This window comes from Balaenoptera physalus (genome assembly GCF_965194825.1).
Source record: "Balaenoptera physalus genome assembly, chromosome: 11".
Classification (NCBI taxonomy): domain Eukaryota; kingdom Metazoa; phylum Chordata; class Mammalia; order Artiodactyla; family Balaenopteridae; genus Balaenoptera; species Balaenoptera physalus.
The window spans coordinates 99,056,236-99,081,714 of NC_138896.1; the positions used below are offsets into that span (position 1 = coordinate 99,056,236).

General features: G+C 40.2%; 1 protein-coding gene across 12 annotated transcripts in view; it reads right to left on the minus strand.

The window, feature by feature from the left end:
- The window catches only part of SUMF1 (sulfatase modifying factor 1), a 139,517-nt gene extending 130,824 nt beyond the window's left edge, over positions 1-8,693 (minus strand). For 7 of the 12 annotated variants that reach the window (XM_082412350.1, XM_082412341.1, XM_082412351.1 and 4 more), the window contains exon 1: positions 8,385-8,692. In XM_082412350.1, coding sequence (XP_082268476.1) covers positions 8,385-8,654 — 270 coding nt within the window. In that variant the 5' untranslated portion in view covers positions 8,655-8,692. Of the gene's footprint in view, positions 1-8,384 lie in introns of all 12 variants that reach the window. The other 5 variants (XM_082412342.1, XM_082412346.1, XM_082412349.1 and 2 more) reach the window with 1 other exon arrangement.
- Between the last annotated feature and the right edge of the window lie 16,786 nt (positions 8,694-25,479).

The following is a 25,479-nucleotide window of genomic DNA, read 5'->3' on the forward strand; positions in this document are numbered from 1 at the left end:
ACTAAACATAAGATCTGAGGATCACACCGAAAATTTTCAGTTAAGAAACACAGGTCCGGGCTTCCCTGGTGGTGCAGTGGTTGAGAATCCGCCTGCCAGTGCAGGGGACGCGGGTTCGAGCCCTGGTCTGGGAGGATCCCACATGCCGCGGAGCAACTGGGCCCGTGAGCCACAACTACTGAGCCTGCGCGTCTGGAGCCTGTGCTCCGCAACAAGAGAGGCCGCGATAGTGAGAGGTCCGCGCACCGCGATGAAGAGTGGCCCCCGCTCGCCGCAAGTAGAGAAAGCCCTGGCACAGAAACGAAGACCCAACACAGCCAAAAATAAATTAATTAATTAATTAATTTAAAAAAAAAAAAGAAACACAGGTCCATCCTCAGCATCACTGGGGAAATCCCAACATTACAGCGGTCATCCAGTTTTACTGGGTATCCTAAATATATATCCCTCTGTCCTCTCCCCTTTCTTTTCCTCGATTAATGCTGTAGCCTCACAATTGTCTCCTTGCCTCCAGTCTCATCCCTTCCTCTCTAAGCCATCAACCTCTCCTCAACCTTCCTTCCTCCATCAACCTTCCTTTCAATCATTCATACAACAAGTATTTAAGCCCCTGCTGAACTTTCCAAAACATCTGTCCTCTGTATTCCACACAATTTATTGAAGCTCTGCTTGGAACAGAAAAAGACTGGAAACAACCTAAATATTTTTCAATATTGGAATGATTAACTAAATTGTGGGCCACCCAGAAAATGGAAAATTAGGCAGCCATAAGAAAAGGAAAAGAAGGAAAACAACAGGAAAAAAAAGACAGTTTAATATACTGATATGGAGAGATCTCACCACGATAAAGAGGAAAGTGAACAAAGCAAGGTGCACCCTAGAAAGCATGGTGTGTTATCATTTGCGTGAAAAGGAGTTGGGCGGGAGAACATAGATTCACATATTTTTTTGGATTTGCTTACATTTGCAGAACACGGCTCTGGGAAGATATTCAAGAAACTCATGCAGTGGTTGTCGAGGGGAAGGTTATTACGTAAGTGGAAAATTTTTCACTATACACCCTTCTATAGAATTTTTTAAAAATTTTAAAACCATGTAACGTACTCTATTCAAAAAAACAAACAATGAAGTGTCAATCTGATTATACCACTTTCCTACTTAAATTCTTCAGGGATCCCCATCACCTTTGAGGGTAAAATATCTCAGCATCAGAGCCTAATCTCTCCCCATCTCTCTCACCCTGTACTCCACCTGCACTTCATCTCTTGTGATGTGAATAACATCAGTGCTCAAGGATCACCTCCTACAGAAGAAGGCCTTTCTTGCCTGCATTTCCCTCTGCTGGCTGGGCATATCCCCCTCATTTGGGATCCTCTGATAAACACCTCTCTAAACAACTGGCACACACCGTACATACTTTAATGGCTTGTTTTTACCTGCGCTAGATCCCAGCCTCCTTGGGGACCAGAAATAAAGTTTTCATTTCTATATCCCCAGCTCCTAGTATGGTGCATAATTCATGGAAGGAAGGAAAGAAGGAAGGAAGGAAGTGGGGGGGGGGGTGGATGGATGAAGAAACTTCATTGACTGAAAGAGAGACATCACCGATACAATGAAAAATGTATCATTTGAATTATTCCTAATTATAAAAATGCTCTGTCTTTTATAACACCATCCCAGACATGGATAGCATGTCTGCATCACAGTGAAACTTGTTTAAGAGACTCTGCTCAAAGACTGAACTAGGTTCACACATTATTCTCATTATTCTCCAAGCATCTGGGACACAAGATTCCTCAGTCGAGATGAGAAGTCAGAATTTTAAGCAGCTCTGCAAAGAAGCAGAAAAATAGAAGCCTGCAGACGAAAACTTAACATGATTATTAAAATGATCTAATAAAAGGTTTCATGTTTCCTAAAGGACTTAAAGAAAAAAAAAAAAAAAAAAGCTTTCCAGCAGCAGACAAGTAGGTCCTTTTCTGAGAACGGTTGTTCATCCCAAGGTGCAAACACAAGGCCTACAGGAAACTGTGCCCATTGTACCCAATGAAGTTTTACAATTATCTCAGTTTTTCATCCCACTCTCCCTCAAGGTGAGCAGCGACAATGCTAATACAATCACAACTTCCACTGTGGACTCCTGGCCTAATTTTTTTTTCTTTCATTAACCATCAGAGATAGCCAGCAATGAATAAGCCAAGTTTCCATTCTGGAGCCTACAGATAAAAATAGCCTGCATGGCTCTGACTGGATCATAATTCCCAATTTACACTAATGAAGTGAAGTCTCTGTCCTACAAATGTAAAATGTCGTTCTAGTGAAATCCAGAGCATCAGGTCTCACACTCCTAAACCAAATACAAAGAACCATTTTGATCAAGTCTTCATGAAGGTCCAGATTCAAACAATCCATTCCTCCTTGGAGGTAAGTTAAAACCCCTTCTGCCACATCAGTTTCTGCCACTGCCAAGCAAGCCAAAAGGACAGGTGAAGTCAAAGCAACTCTCTTATCACTAGGACCATATTTGGGCTACACACTCTGGCCAGGTGCAGTGGACGTCTATGATTTTTGCCCACCTGGCACCCATTCCCTCCTGTTCTTGTAAGGGCAAGTGACGTCTCTTTGAAAACCACTTCTTCGACTAAGTACATGTCTCAGGTGGAGCTGGAAGACGCTGCCCCACGCCCCCTACTCCCCCCCCACACACACACCCCGCCCCGGCTCCATGACTCAGGCCTAGCCAATTACCACATTCTTTTGACCACAGAGATGTAATCAGGGATAGGCCCACGACCCGATCAAAGTTAATCTCAGAACTTTTGCTGGAGCTATGAGGGAAAGAAAACTCTCTTTCTCTTCCAGCTCTTTGATCATTAGGAGAAGGAATACTACCTAAAAATGAAGCCAACATAGAAGAAAGAGGAGCTGTCCAGAGAGAGCCAAAAAGAGGGATCTGGAGATGCTGCCTGAGGCCCTGCATCCAGCTGTGTCTGGGGCCATATCTGCACTTGAACTTCCCAGCCATGAGAGCCCATAAATGTCCCTACCCACACTTCTTTATCAGCCTACTAAGCTAGTTTTAAGAATCTTTTCTTTCACTTGCTTCTGTGGGTCTTTTGTTTTACACACAAAAATGAAATAAGTTTATAGGCAACTCTTTTGTGTAGCACTTCTCCTTTTTCCTTCCTTCCTCTCCTCAAACCTAAGTAAAAAGCTAAAGGCTCTGGAGAAAGCTGGGTGAATAACAAGAGAAGCAATCTCCCTGGATCTGCCCACAAACTGCTGCCTTATCTATCTACACAGTGCTTACCTACCTATATCATCCTGTCACTCTACTGATACTAATCATGGATGAAATGGCATTAAAGTTCCTTCAAGCCCTGGGATTTCATGATTCTATTCAGCCTCAGTTGTCACATCTGTAAAGTGGGGCATAATATCTCACAGGATCCTGGGGAGGATGAGATACAGCAAAAAGACTGCTTTCCAAAGGTTTCTTTAAAAAGTATCTCATACCCTTAATTCCCCTGGCAGTTTCTCAATATTGTATCCAACAAAAAAAGGTAAAAGATCATTCCAGAAATTGTTACACAATGCCTAAATGTGTAAAGCGCTTGGAGGATACAAACATTAAAAGAGGCCTAAAAAGTTGCTTCCACGGTAGAAAGAGATATCAATCACACAAGTAACACTACTTTACAGAAAATATACAAGTTTCCATCAGACATTGACAAAATGCTATGAGGATTTAGAGGATAGAAACACTACTTCTTCCTGGAGGAAAGGGGTCATAGAAGAGATGGTATTCAATCGTGTCTTGACACCTGGGTAAGCATTACCCGATCAAACCATCCTCAGACCGGAAATTGACGGACTTTACCCACATATACAGAGATACCACATACAATTTTATTATCTCATGATCTTCAATGCCTTTTCAAACAACTCTTTTAAAAGATACATGGAGATTAAAACATTTTGATACCTTTTTATAAAATAATAAGCTGAACAGAACATTGTTAGAATAGTTTTCTCAATGAGCATTGTATATTTTTTAACCAGAGGGAAGTTAAGGAAAATTTGAAAATATCTATATTGTTTCCCAGACAATTCTTACTGCCATAACTTTCTAGTGAAACCTAAATTCCTTGAGGGTAAAGCCCAGTGCTATTTACTTCTCTGTAAATAGCACTTGCCAAGTGTTCATTAAATTGATCAAAATATTTTTAAAAAAAGACTCACACCTAAAAAGTATTACATTAAAAAGGGTGAAAATGTCACCCCCAGAAACCTTAAACTACTTACATATCCTAGAACACACCATGCACTTGTACAATGCTTTGTTTGTACCCATGCTATTCTCCTTCCTGCAATGTCCTTCAATCTGCCCTTCCATCCCCAACTCCTGAAAATGTCTCCTCCAAGGCCTAGCCTAATGTGGCCTTTTCTTTGAGCACTTCCTGACTTGTCCAGGAAAAAAGAATCCTTTCTTCCTCTCCAAGTACTTTGTACATACTCCTACTATAGGACTGTCACTATAGAAAAATGATGCTTGCATATAACTGTGATTATGTGTGTGTGTGTGTGTGAGAGAGAGAGAGAGACAGAGAGAGAGAGACAGAGAGAGAGAGAGAGGTCTACCAACAAGTCAATGCCTTGAGGGTAGGGCACAGGTCTTTCTTTTCTTTAAGCCCAGAACACAGGACAGAGTCTTATATAATACGTATGCCAAATAAGTATTTATTGAATTAAACTAAATAAACAGAAAACAAAAATAGATTCAGTACAACCTCAATCCAAATCCCAGCAAGTTATTTGATCGGTATCAACCATACGATACTCAAGTTTATACGGAGAGGCAAAAGACCCAGAAGAACCAACACAACATTGATGAGAAAAACAAAGTTGGAGGAAAGACACTATGCAACTTACTATAGAACTACAGTAGCCAAGACATGTATTGGTTAAAGAACACCCAAACAGATTAATGGAACAGCGGAGAGAGACCAGAAATAGACCTCCATAAATATAATCAAATGATCTTTGACAAAGGAGCAAAGACAATACAATGAAGCTAAGGCAGTCTCTTCAACAAATGCTGGTACATCTGGACATCCACGTGCAAAAAAAAAAAAAAAAAAAAATAGACAGAGACCACTCTTCAAAAGACAATGTCAAGAGATTGAGAAGATAAGCAACAGACTGGGAGAAAATAGTTGCTGATGACACATCTGATAAAGGACTGTTATCCAAAATAAACAACTCTTAAAACTCAACAATAAGAAAACAAACAATACAATAAAAATGGGCCAAGGACCTTCCAAAGAAGATATACAGGTGGCAAAGATGCTCAGCATGTCAACCAAAAAATGCAAAATTAAAACAAGATACCATTACATTCCTTAGAATGGCCAAAATCTGAAACACTGACAACACCAAATGCTGACAAGGGTGTGGAGCAACAGGAATTCTCATGCATTGCTAGTAGGAATGCACAATGGTACAGCCGCTTTGGAAGACAGTTTGGTGGTTTCTTACAAAACTAAGCATACTCTTGCTATATGATCCAACAATCACATTCCTTAGTATTTACCCAAAGGTGCTGAAATTTTTATGTCCACACAAAAAACCTGCACCCAGATTTTTATAGCAGCTTTATTCATAATTGCCAAAACTCAGAAACAAGCGAGATGCCTTTCAGTAGGTGAATGGATAAACTGTGGTACATCCAGACAATAAATTATTATTCAACTCTAAAAATAAATGAACTATCAAGCTATGAAAAGACACAGAGGAAACTTAAATGAATATTACTAAGTGAAAGAAGCCAATTTGAAGAGCCTACATACTGTATGATTCCAAATATAAGACATTCTGGAAAAGGCAAAACTTATGGAGACAGTAAAAAGATCAGTGGTTGCCACTGGGGAGCAGGGAGAGGGATGAAGAGGCAGAGCACAGAAGATTCTTAGGGCAATAAAAATATTCTGTATGATACTATAGTGATGGACATATGTCGCTGTACATTCATCCAAACCTATAAAATGTCCAACACCAACAGTGAACCCTAATGTAAATTACAGTTGACTCCTGAACAACACGGATTTGAACTGCGAGGGTCAACTTATACGTAGATTTTTTCAATAGATACATACTTCAGTACTACATGACCTGCACTTTGTTAGATCCTGGAATGCAGAACCACAGGTATGGAGGGCCAACTGTAAAGTTATACAAGGATTTTTGACCGCGCAGGGGGCCAGTGCCCCTAACCCACATGTTTTTCAAGGGTCAACTGTATAGACTTCGGGTGATTATGCTAGTGATCATGATAGTCGGTGTAGGTTTATCAATTGTAACAAATGTACCACTGTGGTGGAGGATGTTGATAATGGGCAAGGCTATGCCTGTGTTGGGGCAGGAGGTATATGGGAACTCTCTTTACCTTCCTCTCAATTTTGTTGTGAACCTAAAACTGCTCAAAAAAATAATCCTTTTATTTAAAAAAAGAAAGAAAGAAAATTAAGAAAAGAAAGGGTTATCACTACGACCATGTATCTCACATAACATTGGACTTCCTGAATTCAGAATAAATGACTAAGTGTCAGAATTAGACCAAAGTCATCTGCACATGAACTAAAACATCTGAAACCAAGGAAAACAGAGCGACAAAGAACAGCCTCCGATGAAGTCCTTTGTCTTGATAAGAAGTCTACTTCAGGTTCAAGCATTAAGTTTAAGAGTCCTTGAAGGCTTGTGAGCCGTGTTCTCAACAACTGCTAGTTTACTAATAACTTGGGATGCTGCCAAACATTATAGAAACTGAGTGCAAGGGAAGATAAACATAAAATAAATGCACATATACAAAATATAAATTAACTATATATATTTTCCTTTTATAAAATGAATACTCAGTCCGGACGTGAAACCACTCTAAAGGGATGAAAAATGTATATCTTATAATGATACGTACATCCCATTCTGGAATCAATAGGACATTGGAGTATTTAAAATGAGGAGTGTTCAGCACTGGCCAGAAGGTTCTCGGCAAAATTTGACACAGACCAATGTACATGCAAATAAGACAGCGCCCCTGTTAGTTACAAAGCAGATAAACAGAGGGCTTTCCCTGCAGGAGGAGGGAGAAATTGATTATCAATTGCCATTCAAGTTATAGAGGAATTAAAATCAAGTATGGCCAACACACGCTACAACTGTAACCAAGGCTCCCCACCACACAAAAGATAAACACTAATAATGCAGGGCATCCTCTGAGGAACAACAGGAAAAATTTTAAAGGCCAGTAATTATACAGGATGGAGAAACAATGAGAAGTCCAGCTACCAACCTCCTAACACTCTATACCCAAATCCAAAATTATGGTCCTGACTCCCCTCCCTCTCACAACCTAGCTGGGGAGAGACACCAACAGACAACTATCTTCAGTAATGGTTATGTCAGAGCAAACAGGTACAATTGCGGCACCATATGGAAATACTGAAGGGGAAGGAAGGAAAGAGGTCAGGTAAGGCCTGCAGGAGGATGTTACCTCTCACCTAAGTCCTGAAAATTGGTCAGAATTAACCCACAGGGAAAAAAAGAAACTGGGACGGAAAAAGCTGGAAAGGGTGTACTAGTATTCAAGAAGAAGAACTTCTTTGGGAGTCAACAGATCTAACTCGTTTTCACAACCATACCAATATGCAAAATACCTGGAAGATGGTAAGAACTAAGGAACAGTTATTATTTTTTTGTTTTTTGTTTTAATTAAGAACTAAGTAATAGTTATTATTAATGTTATTATTTACATATCCTAGCACATAAAACATTCAGGCACTGTGCAAGGTATAGATAAACGATAGTAATAAAACAACTACTGTTTACTTAGTCTTTCCCATGTACTAAAGTGCTAGGAATAGCAGAATAAATAAGACAAGTCCTTGTCCTCAAGAAGCAGAGTCTACTGTCAGAGACTACTGATAAGTAAACAACAAGGTTAGAGACACTGACACCCAGTGTCCTGATTCCTTCACAATTAATGAGAGGAACGCAGGACTTAAAGCCACATCTATCTGACTTAAAATTCTGAGAACCTCATCAAGAAGACAGGGTGCAAGAACGAGGAAGCAGGAGATAAGAGGTAAGAAAAGGAGAGACAACTGTCCTCAAACCAAACTCCCTAATGCTCAGCATTACGCAAAGCCCCAAGACCCAGCCGTTTCGGAGGGCGGAAGAACTTCTCATCAAACTGGATCTGCAAGTGCGCGGTTTGGCAATGTGATTATAATCTTTACTTGCCTTTCTCCAACCCCTTGCCTTACCCATCCCAACCCTGTCGAGGAACCCGGCGACCCCCACCCGTCGTTAGGGAACCAAGAGAGCACCTTGGTGGGCGGGAATGGCCGCTCTCCGGATACCGAGCCCGGGGCGTTCGCCTCCCGCGAGTATCGGTGCGCGGCCGCCGAGCTGCCATGGGCCCCGGGCCGCTGGGGAGTGCCACAACCGCACGAGCCCGCGAGGGACGCCGCGCCCGCCTCGGCCCCGGCCTCTTCGCCCCCCGCCGCCCGGCCCAGCAGCAAGAGCAGAGGCAAAGAGAGACCGAGCCCGAGCCCGGCGCCTCGTCCTCGAGCCGGCCCTAGCGCGGGCGCAGCCATCTTGTCCCACGAGCCATGTGACCCTTTGGGTCACGTGGCCCCGCCCTCCTTAAAGGGGCCAAGCCCTAGGCTGACTTCAGTGTCCCTAAGAGTTGCCCTCTTTCCACCTCTCTCCAAGTACCTCTCCTTTAGAGCCTTCCTCCTTGGCTCTCCTGACGTGAAAACAACAAAACCCAAAAAGTCTTGGCCTTCCGCAGCCTGTGCGCCCCATTATTATTTTTAGGTTGAAAAAATTATAATCGAGTTTATTGAGCATTTGTTATGTGCCAGGCAATACACTAGGTGAGCACTTTATTTTTTGAAATCTCATTTAATCCTCACGAGGACCCTGAATGTTGAGTGCACAGAACAATTAAGTGATCTGCCCAAGGTCACAAGGCAAATAAATGTCAAGAGACGAGACTTAAACCCAGCCACACTGCGTCTCTAACACATACCTTCAGACCCTGAGTTTTAAACCATTATGCTGTAATGTAGGTAATTCAATAAGCTTCCCTTAACAGGAAAATGGAAGATGAACGTGTTGAAGGACACCTCACCAAGGGATACAGTTAGAGAAATCCCTACTGTGGCGGCTCTCAAAGCGTCGTCCCAGACCAGCAACATCAGCATCACCCGGGAACTTGTTAGAAAGTCAATACCCAGTCAGAATGTCTGGGGACAGGACACACCAATCTGTGCGTTTAACAGGTTCTCCAGATGATTCTAAAGCATACTGATGCACACTAAAGTTTGAGAACCACTGTTTTATAAGACCCAATTTCTTCAGGGGGAAAAAAAAAGGCAAAACAAAAACCAGAAAGAGGGGGGACCTATAGATTAAATATGACATCTCACACAATTGTAGTATATATGAACCTTATCTAAAAACTGATTCAAACCTACTGATCTCAAATTTTTTAGGATAATCAGACAAATATGGCTACTAAATCAAGTTATGATATTTGATAAAATTAAGAATTACTGTCAATTTTGTTTTTAGTTTTTTAAGAGTGATAATGGTATTTGTGGGTATGTTTTTTAAAAGAATTCCTTCCTTTGAGATATATGTATTGAAATAGATGATAGATAGATAGATAGATAGATAGATAGATAGACAGACAGACAGAGAGACAGACAGAAAGACATGCTGTTGCCAAGGAGTTGCTTCTGAAAATACAGTGAATGGGGGGGGATGGCTAGAGATGAAACACAATTGGCCATGAGTTGGTCATTGTTAAAGCTGGTTTATGGATTTTTGAGTGGTTATTGTTCTATTCTTTCTAGGTTATGTTTGAATTTTTTTAATATAAAGGAAAGTCCGTGGTGATCATTTTGCTATACATACAAATACGGAATCATTCTGTTGCACATCTGAAACTAATGTAATATGTCAACTATATCTCAAATGAAAAAAAAAAAATCAGGTGAAAAAAATTTTAAGTCCTTCCATACTTGCTATTTTACAGTTTGCCAAGAGCTTTCACGCATTTTCTCATTTGACATCACAACCCCTTGGCAAGAAATCTACTGTTACTATACCCATTTTACAACTGATGAGGCTAAAAGATCAGTGCTTTAACCAAGGTTTTACATATTAACTGTGCACAAATATAGATTCCAGGCCAGAGATAATCTTTGTCAGTCTCTTTGCAAGTGTTCAATCTCAGCACAAGCCTGCTGCCCTACCGAGCCCTGAATTCCTTTGATTGATGGTCCTGCTACACTATTAGGAGATAAGCTTCATGAAGGCAAGGATCCTGCCTATTTGTTCACCTTTGTATCTGCAAAATTAGGCCAAGACCTGGCACTTAATAAACACTTAGTGAATATTTATTGAGTTAATGGAAAAATGAATGGCAGTAATCATGACCTCTTTCCCTTAAAGAGAAGCAAATTGTTGAGAAAATAATACAGATTTTAGACTCAGAAAGAGCTGTGTTTAAAGCCGGCCACTTACAAGAAGCATTCACCTTTCTAAGCCACTATTTCTTCATGTGTGAAACGGAGATAATAATAGCACCTTCTTACAGATTTTATGAAGATTAAGTGAGATAGAGTTGTAAAAGTCTTAGCATTTCACAATACCTCAAAAAAATGTTTGCTATTATTAGCCATCATTATCAAAGATGGAAACTTTGTTGATTCTCCAGGACGTATCAACCTTCTCTCTCAATTCATTAAATAGTTTCTTATTGGTCACTAATCACTGAGTAAGTGGGAAAAAATGATGAGAAATCCGTAGGTGAGAAGGTCACGCTAGGAATCAGAGTTAAAAGTACAGCTCAGCAATCAACTCTACACCAGTTAGGGCAATTTATCTAGACTTTCTCTCACGCTCTGACTCCCACTTAAGTTCCTTCTGCTGGTCTTCTTGGCCCTTCCATCTAAGGAAGCTAGATGAAAGACCTCAGACCTGACAGTGACTTCTGTGTTCACTAAACAGCAAGACCAGTGTGACTGCAGTAGAATGAACAAGGGAGGGGGGAAAAACAAACGAGGTCAGAAAGTAACAGGGGGCCAGATTATGTAGGATCTAGTAAGCTTTTACTCTAACTGAAAGGCAGTGTCATAACACAGTTTTGAGAAGACATCTCACACTTTTCCTGCTAATCAGGGTCAATGTCCCTGTCAAGTTATAGACTCCTTGTCTTTCCTGCTGGTCCCTGAACACACGGAGTCCAAAGTGCCCTGATAGCAGTCATGGCTTGTAGTTCAATGGGATCTTTCCTGTGCACAGAAAGAGTGTACTCCTTTGAGGACCAGGACGAGGCGAGCCTCTGTTGAATTGCTGAGTGATGCTGGTGCCCCTCTGCCCCGTGCATGCCTGACAGCCTTGGCACCTAGCATCTCATGAGGGCCCTCCCGGGGAATACAGTCCTCAGTGGGTCTTCTGGCCTCTCAGAATAAATCCAAACAGCATTTTTACTTCCCTGAGCTATCAAGTCCTTTCTTCTATCTGCCTCAGCAACCCATGCATTTCACCTTCATTTAGAGTAAGCCACTGCTTTCTCCCAGCTTCTAGATCCACTCTAGCAGTGAGTCTGCCTCTTTCCCTGGGGTCCTTGCCAAGGTATGAAATCCCAAGTCCTAAGTGAGAACTTCCAAGTCAGTACATTCTTGCCCATCCATTCTTGTGTTTGGGGCCCTTAATCAAATACCCACACAGTTCAGGCCCAAGGTTACTCCCCTGGCTTTGGGTCATATGTGTTAGTTAATTCCTTTGTAAAACAGCTTTATTGAGATATAATTTACACACCACACAATTTACCCTTTTAAAGTATATAATTCAATGATTTTTCATATACTCACATTATTATACAACCATCACCACAATCTAATTTTGGAAAATTTTTATCATCCCCCCCAAAGAAATTCCAAACCTCATTAACAGTCACTCTTCATTCCCTCATCCCCGCAACCCTGCCCCAGGTAACACCTACTCGACTTTCTGTCTCCATAGACTTGCCTATTCTGGACATTTCTTGTAAATGAAATCGTAAAATATATGACTTTTTGTGTCTGCTTCTTTCACTTGGAATATTTCTGAGATTCATCCATGTTGTAGCACAAATCAGCACTTCTTTCCTTTTTGTGGCCGAAATACCAAATTTAATTCATCCGTTCATCAGTTGATGGACATTTGGATTGTTTCCACTTTTTAGCTATTATGAATAATGCAGCTATGAACAGCGTACGAACATTTGTCTACAAGTTTTGTGTGCACGTATGTTTCATTTCTCTTGGGTATAAACTAGGGGTGGGATTGTTTAGTTATATGGTAACTCTGTGTCTAACCTCTTGCGGGAGCTGCCAAACTGTTTTCCAAAGCGCCTGTACCAGTTTACATTCCCATCAACAATGCCTGAGGGGTTCTACTTTCTCCATCATGCTAGTTAATTCTTGCATTTCCTTTAGAGTAACATCTCTTTTCTCCTTTCTGAGGCCCAGCATTTCCTCAGTTTGGCTATACTGGGATTTAACTCTCCTTATAGTCTGGCAGGCACAGAGGAGGTGGGGGCACTGCCTGGGGTGAGGGGGACCTTCCGCGTCTTCCCACATGGAGGAACTGCTACTTCTCCAAACTCAATACTAGTTCTCTGCAGGCTGTGGGGATCAGAGAAGTCTGCAGAGCCACATTTCTCAGGGGCCTCCACCTACATGTTCCTGCCCCATGTTTTGGGTCCCAGGTTTTTCCAGTCTGATCCCAGACTTTAGCATAGGAAGCCTGCCGTGGCTGAGCATCCAAACATCTCTGGAGCTCTGGATTCTAACAATCAGATCATTAGCCTGACACTCAGCTCGACCTGCTCTTAAACAGCTACCAAAGAGCCCCTTTGGCTCTCACATGTACTTTTTAACTGGTTTTTTAGCTGCCCTTGTTTCTCTTTGTCTCTCTGTAGGGTGTCAATGCCACTTGGTAATAACCAGCCAATCCCATTATTCTTGGATCCATTGTTCCTCTACTTCTTTCAAATTCCCAAAATCAGCACACTGGTGTAGACGTTCCTTTCCACATGGACATTTTCCCAGGTCAGCACCAGTAAAAATTTTAACAGTTGGGCTGCCACCTTGTGCCAGGGGCTGTCCGTACCCCACATACCACTCAAGATGGGGGTCCTCTGAGGAGGAAGAACAGAGCTGGAGGAATCATGTTTGCTGACTTCAGACTGTACTACAAAGCTACAGGATTCAAAACAGTATGGTACTGGCACAATAACAGACACATAGATCAATGGAAAAGGATAGAAAGGATAGAAAGCCCAGAAATAAATCCACACACATATGCTCAATTAATCTACAACAAAGGAGGCAAGAATATACAATGAGAAAATACAGTCTCTTCAATAAGGAGTACTGGGAAAACTGGACAGCTACATGTAAAAGAACGAAAATAGAACATTCTCTAATACCATATACAAAAATAAACTCAAATTGGATTAAGACCTAAATGTAAGACTGGAAACCATAAAACCCCTAGAAGAAAACATAGGCAGAACACTCTTTGACATAAATTGCAGCAGTATTTTTTGGGGGGAATCTGTCTCCTAAAGCAAAGGAAGTAAAAGCAAAAATAAACAAATGGGACCTAATTAGGCTTGAAAGTATTTGCACAGCAAAGGAAACCATCAACAAAAGACAACCTACTGAATGGGAGAAAATATCTTCTAATGATATGACCAATAAGGGGTTAATATCCAAAATATATAAACAGCTCAAACAACTCAACAACAACAAAAAAACCCCAATTAAAAAATGGGCAGAAGACCTGAACAGACACTTTTCCAGAGAAGACATGCAGATAGCCAACAGGCACATGAAAAGATTCTCAACATCATTAATCATCAGAGAAATGCAAATTAAAACCACAAAAAGATATTACCACACACCTGTCAGAATGGCTATCATCAAAAAGAACACAAATAGGAATGTTGGTGAGGATATGGAGAAAATGGCACCCTCATACACAGTTGGTGGGAATGTGAATTGGTGCAGCCATTGTGGAAAATAGTATGGAGGGTTCTCAAAAAACTAAAAATAGAATTATGATATGACCCAGCAATTCCACTCCTGGGTATACATCTTGAAAAAAATGAAAATACTAATTCAGAAAGATACATGCACCCCAATGTTCATAGCAGCATTATTTACAGTAGCCGAGATATGGAAGCAACCTAAGTGTCCATCAATAGTGGATAAAAAAGATATATATATATATATATATATATATATATATATATATATACATACACATACATATATATATATGCACACACATATGTAATGGAATACTACTCAGCCATAAAAAAGAATGAAATTTTGCCATTTGCAACAACATGGATGTATTTGGGGGGATATTATGCTAAGTGAAATAAGTCAGAGACAAATACTGTATGATATCACTTATATGTGGAATCTAAAAAACTAAAACAAACTAGTGAATATAACTAAAAGGAAACAGACTCACAGATACAGAGAACAAAGTAGTGGTTACCAGTGGAGAGAGGGAAGGACGAGGGGCAAACTACCATGTATAAAATAAAGAAGATACAAGGATATATTGTACAACACAGGGAAAACAGCCACTATTTTATAATAACTATAAATGGAGTATAACCTTTAAAAATTATGAATCACTATGTTGTACACCTGTAACTTATATAATATTGTACATCAGCTCTTTCTCATTAAAAAGAGATGGGCATCCTCATTGCCAGCCAGGCAGTGGATGACCCAGTCCTCAAATCCCATTTTATCACCTGCTTTCTCAGACCACTTCCAGTACCAACTCTGTCAGTGTGGTTCATGTCAGAAACAGATGCCTCCAAAACCAGAAATATAGATCAATGGAAGAGGATAGAAAGCCCAGAGATAAACCCATGCACCTATGGTCACCCAATCTATGACAAAGGAGGCAAGACTATACAATGGGGAAAAGACAGTCTCTTCAATAAGTGGTGCTGGGAAAACTAGACAGCTACATGTAAAAGAATGAAATTAGAAACTCTCCCTAACAGCATACACAAAAATAAACTCAAAATGGATTAAAGACCTAAATGTAAAGCAGGACACTATAAAACTCTTAGAAGAAAACATAGGCAGAACACTCTCAGACATAAATCGCAGCAAGATCTTTTTTGACCCACCTCCTAGAGTAATGAAGATAAAAGCAAAAATAAACAAATGGGACCTAATAAAACTTAAAAGCTTTTGCACAGCAAAGGAAACCATAAACAAGACGAAAAGACAACCCTCAGAAAGGGAAAAAATATTTGCAAATGAAGCAACTGACAAGGGATTAATCTCCAAAATATACAAACAGCTCATGCAGCTCAATATCAGCAAAACAAACAATCCAACCAAATTGTTACAGAATTATTAGAGAAATGCAAATCAAAACTACAATGAGGTATCGCCTCACACCAGTCAGAATGGCCATCATCAAAAAAATCCACAAACAATAAATGCTGGAGAAGGTGTGGAGAAAAAATGGAACCCTCTTGCACTGCTGGTGGGAATGTAAATTAATACGGCCACTATGGAGAACAGTATGGAGGTTCCCTAAAAAACTAAAAATAAAGCTACCATATGAACCAGCAATCCCACTCCTGGACATATACCTGGAGAAAACCATAATTCAAAAGATACGTGTGCCCCAATATTCACTGCAGCACTATTTACAATAGCCAGGATATGGAAGCAACCTAAATGTCCCTCAATGGAAGAATGGATACAGAAGATGTGGTACATATATGCAATGGACTATTACTCAGCCATAAAAAGGAACAAAATTGTGCCATTTGCAGAGACGTGGATAGAGGTAGAGACTGTCATACAGAGTGAAGTAAGTCAGAAAGAGAAAAACAAATATTGCATAATACCGCTTATATGTGGAATCTAGAAAAACAATACAGATGGTCTTATTTGCAAAGCAGAAATAGAGACACAGATGTAGAGAACAGACGTATGACTACCAGGTGGGGAAAGGGGGGTGGGATGAATTGGGAGATTGATTTGACATATATACTACTATGTATAAAATAGATAATTAATGAGAACCTACTGTATAGCACAGGGAACACTATTCGTTGCTCTGTGGTGATCTAAATGGAAAGGAAATCCAAAGAAGAGGGGATATATGTATCCGTATAGCTGATTCACTTTTCTCTACAGCAGAAACTAACACAACATTGTAAAACAACTATAGTCCAAAAAAAATTAATTTAAAAAGAATCAGATGCCAAGATGTAATCAGAAATGCAAGATTTATTGTTGGTAACACCTGTGAAAACTAAAGGGACAAGGGAATACAAAGGAACAGGCATTGAAAGCCTCCAGACTGTAATACAGATTTGAAACCTGTGAAAGGAAGGAGGCAGGAAGGTGCATTGAGCAGGAAAATCCTCTCTGTCTAGTGCATGTGGTGGTTAACTTTCTGTGTCAACTTAACTGGGCCACGAAATGCCCAGATACCTGGTCAAACATTATTTTTGGGTGTGTCTGTGAGGGTGTTTCTGGAGGAGATTAGCATTTGAATGGGTGGACTGGTTAAAGCAGAAAGCCCTCTCCAGGGTGGGTGAGCATCAATGTTATTAAGAGTTAGAAGAGAAGCTAGGACGGTGATTTTTTATGTTATTCCTTCCTCTCTCTTCCCAAAGGCCCAGAAAGCATCTTTTACTTGCTCTGAACTTCTTTTGGTGCACTCTAGCTTCTTCCCATCTTTCTCTCCAATCACCACTGTTCAGGAACATCGGGACTATGAATGGATGGTAAGTTTGGAGAAGGAAAATAGTAGGCTGTACTGGAATTGTCACGGAGCTTGCCATGCCTCCCTCCAGCATTGCTAAGACAAAAATGTCCCTCCCAGCACAGGTACAAAGGAGTACAGCTAGCGGCTTGGTTTACAAGAGCCGGCATTTATAAACTGTCTGAATCAGCAGCATCAGTAGCATTGGGCAACTTGTTAGAAATGCAAATTCTTGGGCCCCACCCCAAGACCTCCTGAGTCTGAGGGTGGGCCCACCAAGCATTGCTTTAAGTGGTTCTGACGCACAAGGCGGTTTTGCCTGAACTTCCAGTTACAGCTGATTGGACCAGGGATGGCCATGTGACTCAAGTACAGCTAAACCATAGGCTTCTGTGGGCTTGCGGTGGGCTGTGGGGAAAGAAAGAGAAGCTGGGGAAACCAGGTTTCCTCTCTGTGACAGCTTAACGGGAAGCAGTGATACCCCGAGTGTCAGCATCCGTCAAAGCTGGACGAGGGCTGTGCCACAGTGGTGAGGCCACGAAGTGTCCCGATCAGGCTGGTGTCCGTGGCCTCAACACTAGTGCACAACATCATTCGGCTCTGAAGGTGGGAGAGAAGCAAGATGAAACTATTTGAACAAGAGAAAAAGAAAAAAGCAAACAAAATGAAAATTTCTCTCGGTATAAATTTTTCTCATTGACTGCAGCACAAACTAGCAAAACTAAAAAGCCTCAGTTAGGGAATTCCCTGGCGGGCCAGTGGTTAGGACTTGGTGCTTCCACTGCCGGGGCCCAGGTTCAATCCCTGGTCAGGAAGCTAAGAACCCTGCAAGCTGCTCTGCAAGGCCACAAAAAAAAAAAAAAAAAAAAAAAAAAATGAAAAAGCCTCAGTTAGCAGACTTTCCAAACCAGTGATTTCACCACACAGTGATGCTAAAGAATGCCTAATGAAAGAACCCCGTGGCAAAATGTTTCTGCCTCTTTGGACTTCCCATTTTTACTCTCTAAATATTCAGAGGAATGTGTTCTATTTTTAAAAAATACTCTGGAATGCTCATTTTAGATATTACATAAGTTGATAATTATAATAATCATAAGAACTAATCATTCTTGAGCTATTCCTAGGTACCAAGCAACGTTCTAAGTATTTCATGTTTTAAATTATTTAATGTCAGTTCCACAAGGGCAAGAATCTTCATCTGTTTTCTTCTCTGTTGTATCTTTGGTGCCTGGAATTGTGTTCAGCACCTAGTGGATACGCAATAAATACTTGTTGGATGAATTAAAGTGGATCGTCACATAACCACTGGATGGAGGTGCTGTTATATCCATCTAGCTGACCCTCCTGGCTGTAAAGATGGAAAGTCAAATGAAATGATGGAGAAGAATGATTCCCAACTTTTTCAAGAAGATCTCAATTGGAAAAGGGAATATATATATATATATATATATATAGTATAAACATACATTTATGTTTCAGATGCTCCTACAATAGAAGTTTTACTTTTAGTATCCACTTATTTGGAAAATGAAACGTCAAGATGTTGCTTTGAAGGCAGTACATTAACAAAGGAAACTGCGTATTAAATCACATCAGTTCCTGTACATATATGAAAGGTTTAGAAATATATTACCTTTTTGAGCTTCAGGCAATGCTTAACATTTGAATGAACTCCCAATACTTGTAATCACTGGTTCCCCAGGGGTCTGTGACCCAAAGATTGGAGATCACTGAGGAAGTAATGTCTCTCTGGGAAGATGTGCCTCACGTAATAGAGAGGTCCTGGCATCAGACTCAAAGATTAGCTTTGGGTCCCAGCATTTCTTTAGGAAACTTTAGGTTTAGTAATTAGGCTTCTACGCGCCTGAGTCTCCTACCTTGCCTACTTCATAATCATATTTTATTGAGACCAAATATATAGGTATAAGAAAGGAAATAAACACTAGCTGGTTTTACTATGCTATCACTTTGATTCTGCAACACATTTCCATATCTCATTGTATTGTTTCTGAATTCTGGTTGTATCTTGTGAGCTAGGGATACATATAATATGGTAGTGCTTCCTTTTCCCTCAAAAAATTTTTTTTTCAAAACAGGGTATATATTTCAGTAAATGGTCTTGGAATCAAGGAAACATGGCTTTGTATAGTCCTCTAAATGACAAATAATATATGAATTCATTTTCTCTTCTTGCTCCTATCTCTTGGAATTTGCAACTATAGTCTCCGAAAAAGAATGCTGTGCTCTGTGCTACAAGAGAAGACTCTGGTAGGCAGAATAATGGCTCCAGAGACGTCCACATCCTAATTTCAGAATCTATAAATATGTTACCTTATGTGTGGCAAAAGGGATTTTGCAGATGTGATTCAGTTAAGGTCCTTGAGATGGGGAGATTGTCCTGCTCGATCTAATTACATAGGTGAGCAGGAGAATGCCTCTTGGCTGTGGTCAGAGGGAGATGTGACTATTGAAGAATGGTCAGAGAGATGCAACGTTATTGATGTTGTAGATGGAGAAAGGGTCCACAAGCCAAGGAATGTGGGCAGCCTCTGGAAGATTGAAAAGGCAAGGAAATAGATTCTCTTCTAGAGTCCCCAGAAAGGAAGGAATGTACCTTGGTTTTGGCTCAATGAGACCCATGTTGGTCTTCTGACCTATAGAACCATAAGATAATAAATCTGTGTTTGTTAAGTCATTAAGTTTCTGATCATTTTTTATGGCAGCAATAGGAAACTAACATAAATACATCTTTCAGTTCCAGCATTATCACTAGAGGCAGGCTGGGATTCACAGCAGAAGGTCAGCACATGTACAGAGCATCCTTTGGAGTGTCAGACGATGTGCTTTGGCTGGGGGCACAGCTGGACCATGGTGAGTCTGAGTACCAGAGGGGGGACTCTGCACCTCAACCTTCACACTCGCTGTTCTCCCTTGTCTCTAGAAAACTATGAGAGTGGTCTTGCATGGGGTCAGGGAAGAATTGGAGGGTGATGAAAACCACTTAGGGTTCAGGCACAGACAGAGCTCATATGCTAGCTGTTCAGGGGAATTCAGAGAAAGGTCAACCACCCAACCCCTGGAGATCTGTGGGCCTTTGGACCCAGGGGAAGTCTCGGATCTCCCTGTGAGAGACAGGAAGCCACAGGTCCCAGTCAGTCCCTGGCCAGGCAAAGTTCCTGGAGTCATTTCCCAGAAGACTTCCCAGTTCCCTCCTTACAGGTGTGATGGCTTTGTGCCTATAAAGCATAGCATGCTGCAGCTGATTCTCTACCTTCAGCATCCATCAGAATCATTCAGAGAGCTGATTAAAACACAGATTGCTGGGCCCCACTCCCTGAATTTCTGATTCAGCAGATCTGGGATGCAGCATGAGAATTTGCATTTCTAACAATTTCCTAGGTACTGCTCTTGCTGCTGGTCTGAGGATCACAGTTGGAGAAGCATGGATATAACAAATAAGAGCTTAGGACTCAGACAGCCCTTGCTGCTTACAAGTTGAATGATCTCGGGCAACTTACTTAAATTTTGGAATTCATCTGTCAAATAGGGTTAATAAAATCCACGCTTTAGGACTGCGAAGAGGATTAAATAGAATGACCTATGTAAAGCACTTAACACATAGTAAGACCTCAATAAATGGTCTCTATTATAATGTGTTTATCATCATCATCATTATTATTAATGACAACTTACTAAGTGTAACATACAAGACACCACAGGCACATCCATAGATAAGCCAATGAGAGACAGTAAATGTCATCTCACAAACTGTCTTCCTAAAACTGTCAAAACTTTCTCAAAGTCTCCCACCCACGGATTATCATTTAACTTTGTAACTCAAGAGGACTCAGAGGAAAGAGTTTGAATAAAACGCTTCACCCACAAAACAGAATGGAGAGGAAGCAGAAAGTTTTAAAATATTTTGAGAAAATTTGTCTAACAATAGAAAGAGGAAGCTCATTTGGGTGTGATGCAATGGCTATAGAAATGAATAAAAGTAAACTGGGCCAGGAGCAAATTAATTTGAAAATAATTGCAGAAAAGAAAAAGGAACTGTGCCATGCTTGCTCCTCTGGGAAATCTGACAAAAAAAGTAAGGATTTTGGTGTTTTTCCCCTCCCATTTCTAGGATAATTGGTATTACTGTCATGTGAAAAAAAAATAAGTCAGCCGTGGAATGACTCCACTGTTGCTCCTCTTTCAGGAATTTTTTCTCTGGGTCACAGCAACAGAAGAACAGGTTAGGTCATTGGGAACCCAGGACATTCTTGTGATTTCACCACGGAAAAGTGTCTCTTTCCTGTTGGAACTTGGCTATATTGATGGACCAGCCAAAAGCTCAGTGGAATAAAACCTAACTAAAATAAATGGTGGATTTAATTTATTATAATGTGTATAATAAAATTTACAGAAATAAACATTGATATAATAAAAAGTAAATAGCATTAGGATTTTAATCTTGACTTCTGTTTAAAAACTAAAAATAAAGAGCTGGTTAAGAGACTAGGTAGAAAAGTTTGCTACTTTAATTTAGTAGTTTCAATCCCAGAGATCTGAGAGTCAGTGGACTTACCTCCTGCCTAGGGTCAGGAAGCCTGGTTTCTCAACCCCACATAGCCTTTGTGTGTCTCTATGAACTGGAAGAACCACTGAATCTTTAGATGTCTGTTCCTTCGTCAGCAAAAGAAAGGACTGAGTAAATAACTCCTTTATAAAATTTCCACTATTGGGAATTCCCTGGTGGGCCAGTGGTTAGGATTCCATGCTCTCACTGCTGAGGGCCCGGGTTTAATCCTTGGTTGGGGAACTAAGATCCCGCAATCTGTGTGGCATGGCCCCCCCCCCAAAATTTCTGCTTTCAAGTATCCTTTTATACAAACTACTTTTCAACTAAAGGACTTCACTGTGTAAACAGCTTGGCATAACCAGCTATTTGACTAAATGCCTTTGCGTGCAAGGAGTAAAGTTGCATTAATAGTAATAATAATAATAATAAAGACTGTAGTGTTAACTAATAATCTCTCATTTATTGAGTATTTACTACGTGCTGAGCCCTTAGGTGCATTGTCTCATTTCATTCCTTTAACAAGGCAGTGAGGGAAGTTCTATAATGATACCAATTTGGCTGATGAGGAGATTGAGGCTCAGAGAGTTTTGGTAAATTACTTATCTGAAAAGGGACCAATATAGGTCTTGCCCAAAGTCATGGGGCTGGTAAGTGGAATGCTGGGATTGGAAAGTGGGACTTGGACTTCTGCAATGTGACGGCAGTACCTCTGCTATTTAGTACTCGGTTACACTGCCTCACACAGTGGTGGTGGCACACTGCATGGCTATGAATGGCTTGGAATGTGACAAGGAAATTACCAGGACTTCAGACGGTTCTAGGTATTGGCCAACCTCAACTTTACTCCCAGCATCTCACCTTCTGGTGAGCATCTCCTCTGTGTTCCTCTCTGTTCCCTCACAGTTATTTCTGCTCCCTTATCACTCTGATTTGCACAGGGCTTGTCCAGCCCCTGTGACCTTGAAAATTTAGGCCTCACAGTCAGTTACTCTAGTCTCTCTGTTTCTTTATTTAAATCTAAAGAACATCAATATCGGTAAAGTTGCCGGATATGAAATCAATATATAGAAATCTGTTGCATTTCTATACACTAACAATGAACTGTCCCAGAAATTAATAAAACAACCACATTTCCAATAGTATCAAAAAGAATAAAATAATGAGGAATAAATCCATCTAAGGAGGTAGAAGACCTGTACTTGGAGAACTATAAGACACTGATGAAGGACATTGAAGACAACACAAACAGAGGAAAGGTATATTAGGCTCATGTATTGGAAGAATTAACATTGTTAAAATGACCATACTCTCCAAGGCAATCTACAGATTCAGTGTACTCTCTATCAAAATAAAGGAGAATAAAGCTGGAGGTATCATGCTCCCTCATTTCAAACTACACTGCAAAGCTACAGTAATCAAAACCGTTAGGTACTGACACAAAAACAGGCACATAGATTAATGGAACAGAATAGAGAGCCCAGAAATGAACCCACACTTATATGGGCAATTAATCCACAACAAAGGAAGGAAGAATATACAATGGGGAAAAGACGGTCCCTTCAATAAACGGTGTTGGGGAAATTGGACCGCTCCATGAAAAAGAATGAAACTGAACTAGTCGCTCACACAGTTATAAAAATAAGCTCAAAATGGACTAAAGACTTAACTGTAAGACCTGAAACCATCAAACTTCTAGAAGAAAACCTAGGCAGTACACTCCCTGACATAAGTCTTAGTAATATTTTTTCTAGATATGTCTCCTCAGACAAGAGAAACAAAAGCAAAATTCAACAAATGGGACTACATCAAACTAACAACATTTTGCTCAGTGAAGGAAATAATCAATAAAATGAAAAGGCAGCCTACTGAATGGGAGAAGATATTTGCAAATTATATATCTGATAAGGAGTTAATATCCAAAAATACAAAGAAGTCATACAACTCAACATCAAAAAATGAAACAATCTGATTTTTTTTTAAAAAAAGGTAGAGAATCTAAAAAGACATTTTTCCAAAGAAGACATAGAGATGACCAACAGACACAAAATGATGCTCAGCAACACCAATCATCAGGGAAATGCAAATCAAAAAAAAACCAATGAGCTGTCACCTCACACCTGCCAGAATGGCTGTAATAAAAAAGACAACAAATAACAAGCGTTGGCAAGGATGTGGAGAAAAGGGAATGCTCGTGCACTGTTGGTGGGAATGGAAGTGGTGGGGCTACTATGGAAAACAGTATGGAAGTTCCTCAAAAAATTAAAAATAGAACTACACTACAATCCAGCAATTCCACTTTGGGTATTTGTCTGAAGAAAACGAAAACACAAATTCAAAAAGATATATGCACCCCTATGTTCATTGCAGCATTATTTACAACAGCCAAGATATGGAAGCAACCTAAGTGTCCATCAACACACGAACGGATAAAGAAAGTGGCGAATACAGTGGAATATTATTCAGCCATAAAAAATGAATTCTTGCCTTTTACAGCAACATGGAGGGACCTGCAGTTATTTTTATAACTGTGTGAGAGACTAGTTCAGTTTCATTCTTTTGCATGGAGTGGTCCAATTTTCCCAACACCATTTGTTGAAGGGGCCGTCTTTTCCCCATTTTATATTATTATGCTAAGTGAAATGTCAGAGAAAGACAAATACTGTATGATTTCACTTATATGTGGAATCTAAAAATCAAAACAAATGAACAAACAAAACAAAACAGAAATAGAGTCATAGATACAGAGAATAAACAGGTGGTTGACAGAGGTGAGGGGTTAGGTCAGGGAGAGAAATTGGTGAGGGAGGTTAAGACGTACAAACTTCCAGCTGCAAAATAAATGAGTCACAGGTACAAAATGTATAGTGTGGGGAGTATAGTCAATAATCGTGTAGTATCTTTGTATGGTGACAGATCATAACTAGACTTATTGTTGTGATCATTTTGAAATACATTCCATGTATAGAAATATGGAATCACTATACTCTGTACCAGGAACTAACACAGTGCTGTAGGCCAATTATCCTCCAAAAACAGACTAAGTAATTCAGTAACTAACTAACTCAGAGGAAAAAAGATCAGATGTGTAGTTACCAGGGGGGAGTGGAGAGGGAATTGGATGAAGGCAGTCAAAAAGTACAAACTTCCAGTTATAAGATAAATAAGTATTGTGCTAGGGATGTAATGTACAACATGATAACTATAATTAATACTCCTGTATGTTATGTATGAAAGTTGTTAAGAGAGTAAATTCTAAGAGTTGGCATCACAAGGAAAAAATTTTTTTTCTCTTTCTTTAATTTTGTATCTATATGTGATGATTGATGTTCACTAAACATTGTGGTAATCATTTCACGATGTGTGTAGAAGTCATTATGCTGTACACTTTAAACTTATACAGTGCTGTAAGTCAATTATATCTCAATAAAACTGGAAGAAGAAAATAGAACTAAGCTAAACATAAAAATAAGTCAGTTAGTTAATTAATTAAAGAGCAGCCGTTGGCTCAGGTCACCTTTTCACATGCAGTTGTACTGCTGGCTATGGTCCTGTGGTGTCTCCTAAATGGTTCAAAACACAGCAGCAGGGGCTGTGGATCAGCCAATATACTATAATAACGAATGATACTACCACTTACGTGCTTGTTATATTTGAGGTTTTCCCTAGAATTATCTCCTTTAATCATTATAGCAACAACCCCATGAGGGAGACACTATATTGGCCCCTTTTCAGATAAGTAATTTACCTAAGTTAGTAAATGGCAGGGTCCCAGGTTTCAAACGCAGCATTTTTCTCTTGTAATACCTTTATTGAGAAATCATTCATCTACTATACAATTCACCCATGTAAAGTGTACAATTCCGTGGCTTTTCACATAACCACAGAGGCGTACAATCATAATCACAATCAATTTTGGCACATTTTCACCACCTCAGTAAGAAATTCCATACCCTTTAGCAGTCCCCTCCATTCCCTCCCAGCAACCCCATTCCCTGCCAGGCCTAGGGAAACAATGATCTGCATTGTCTCTA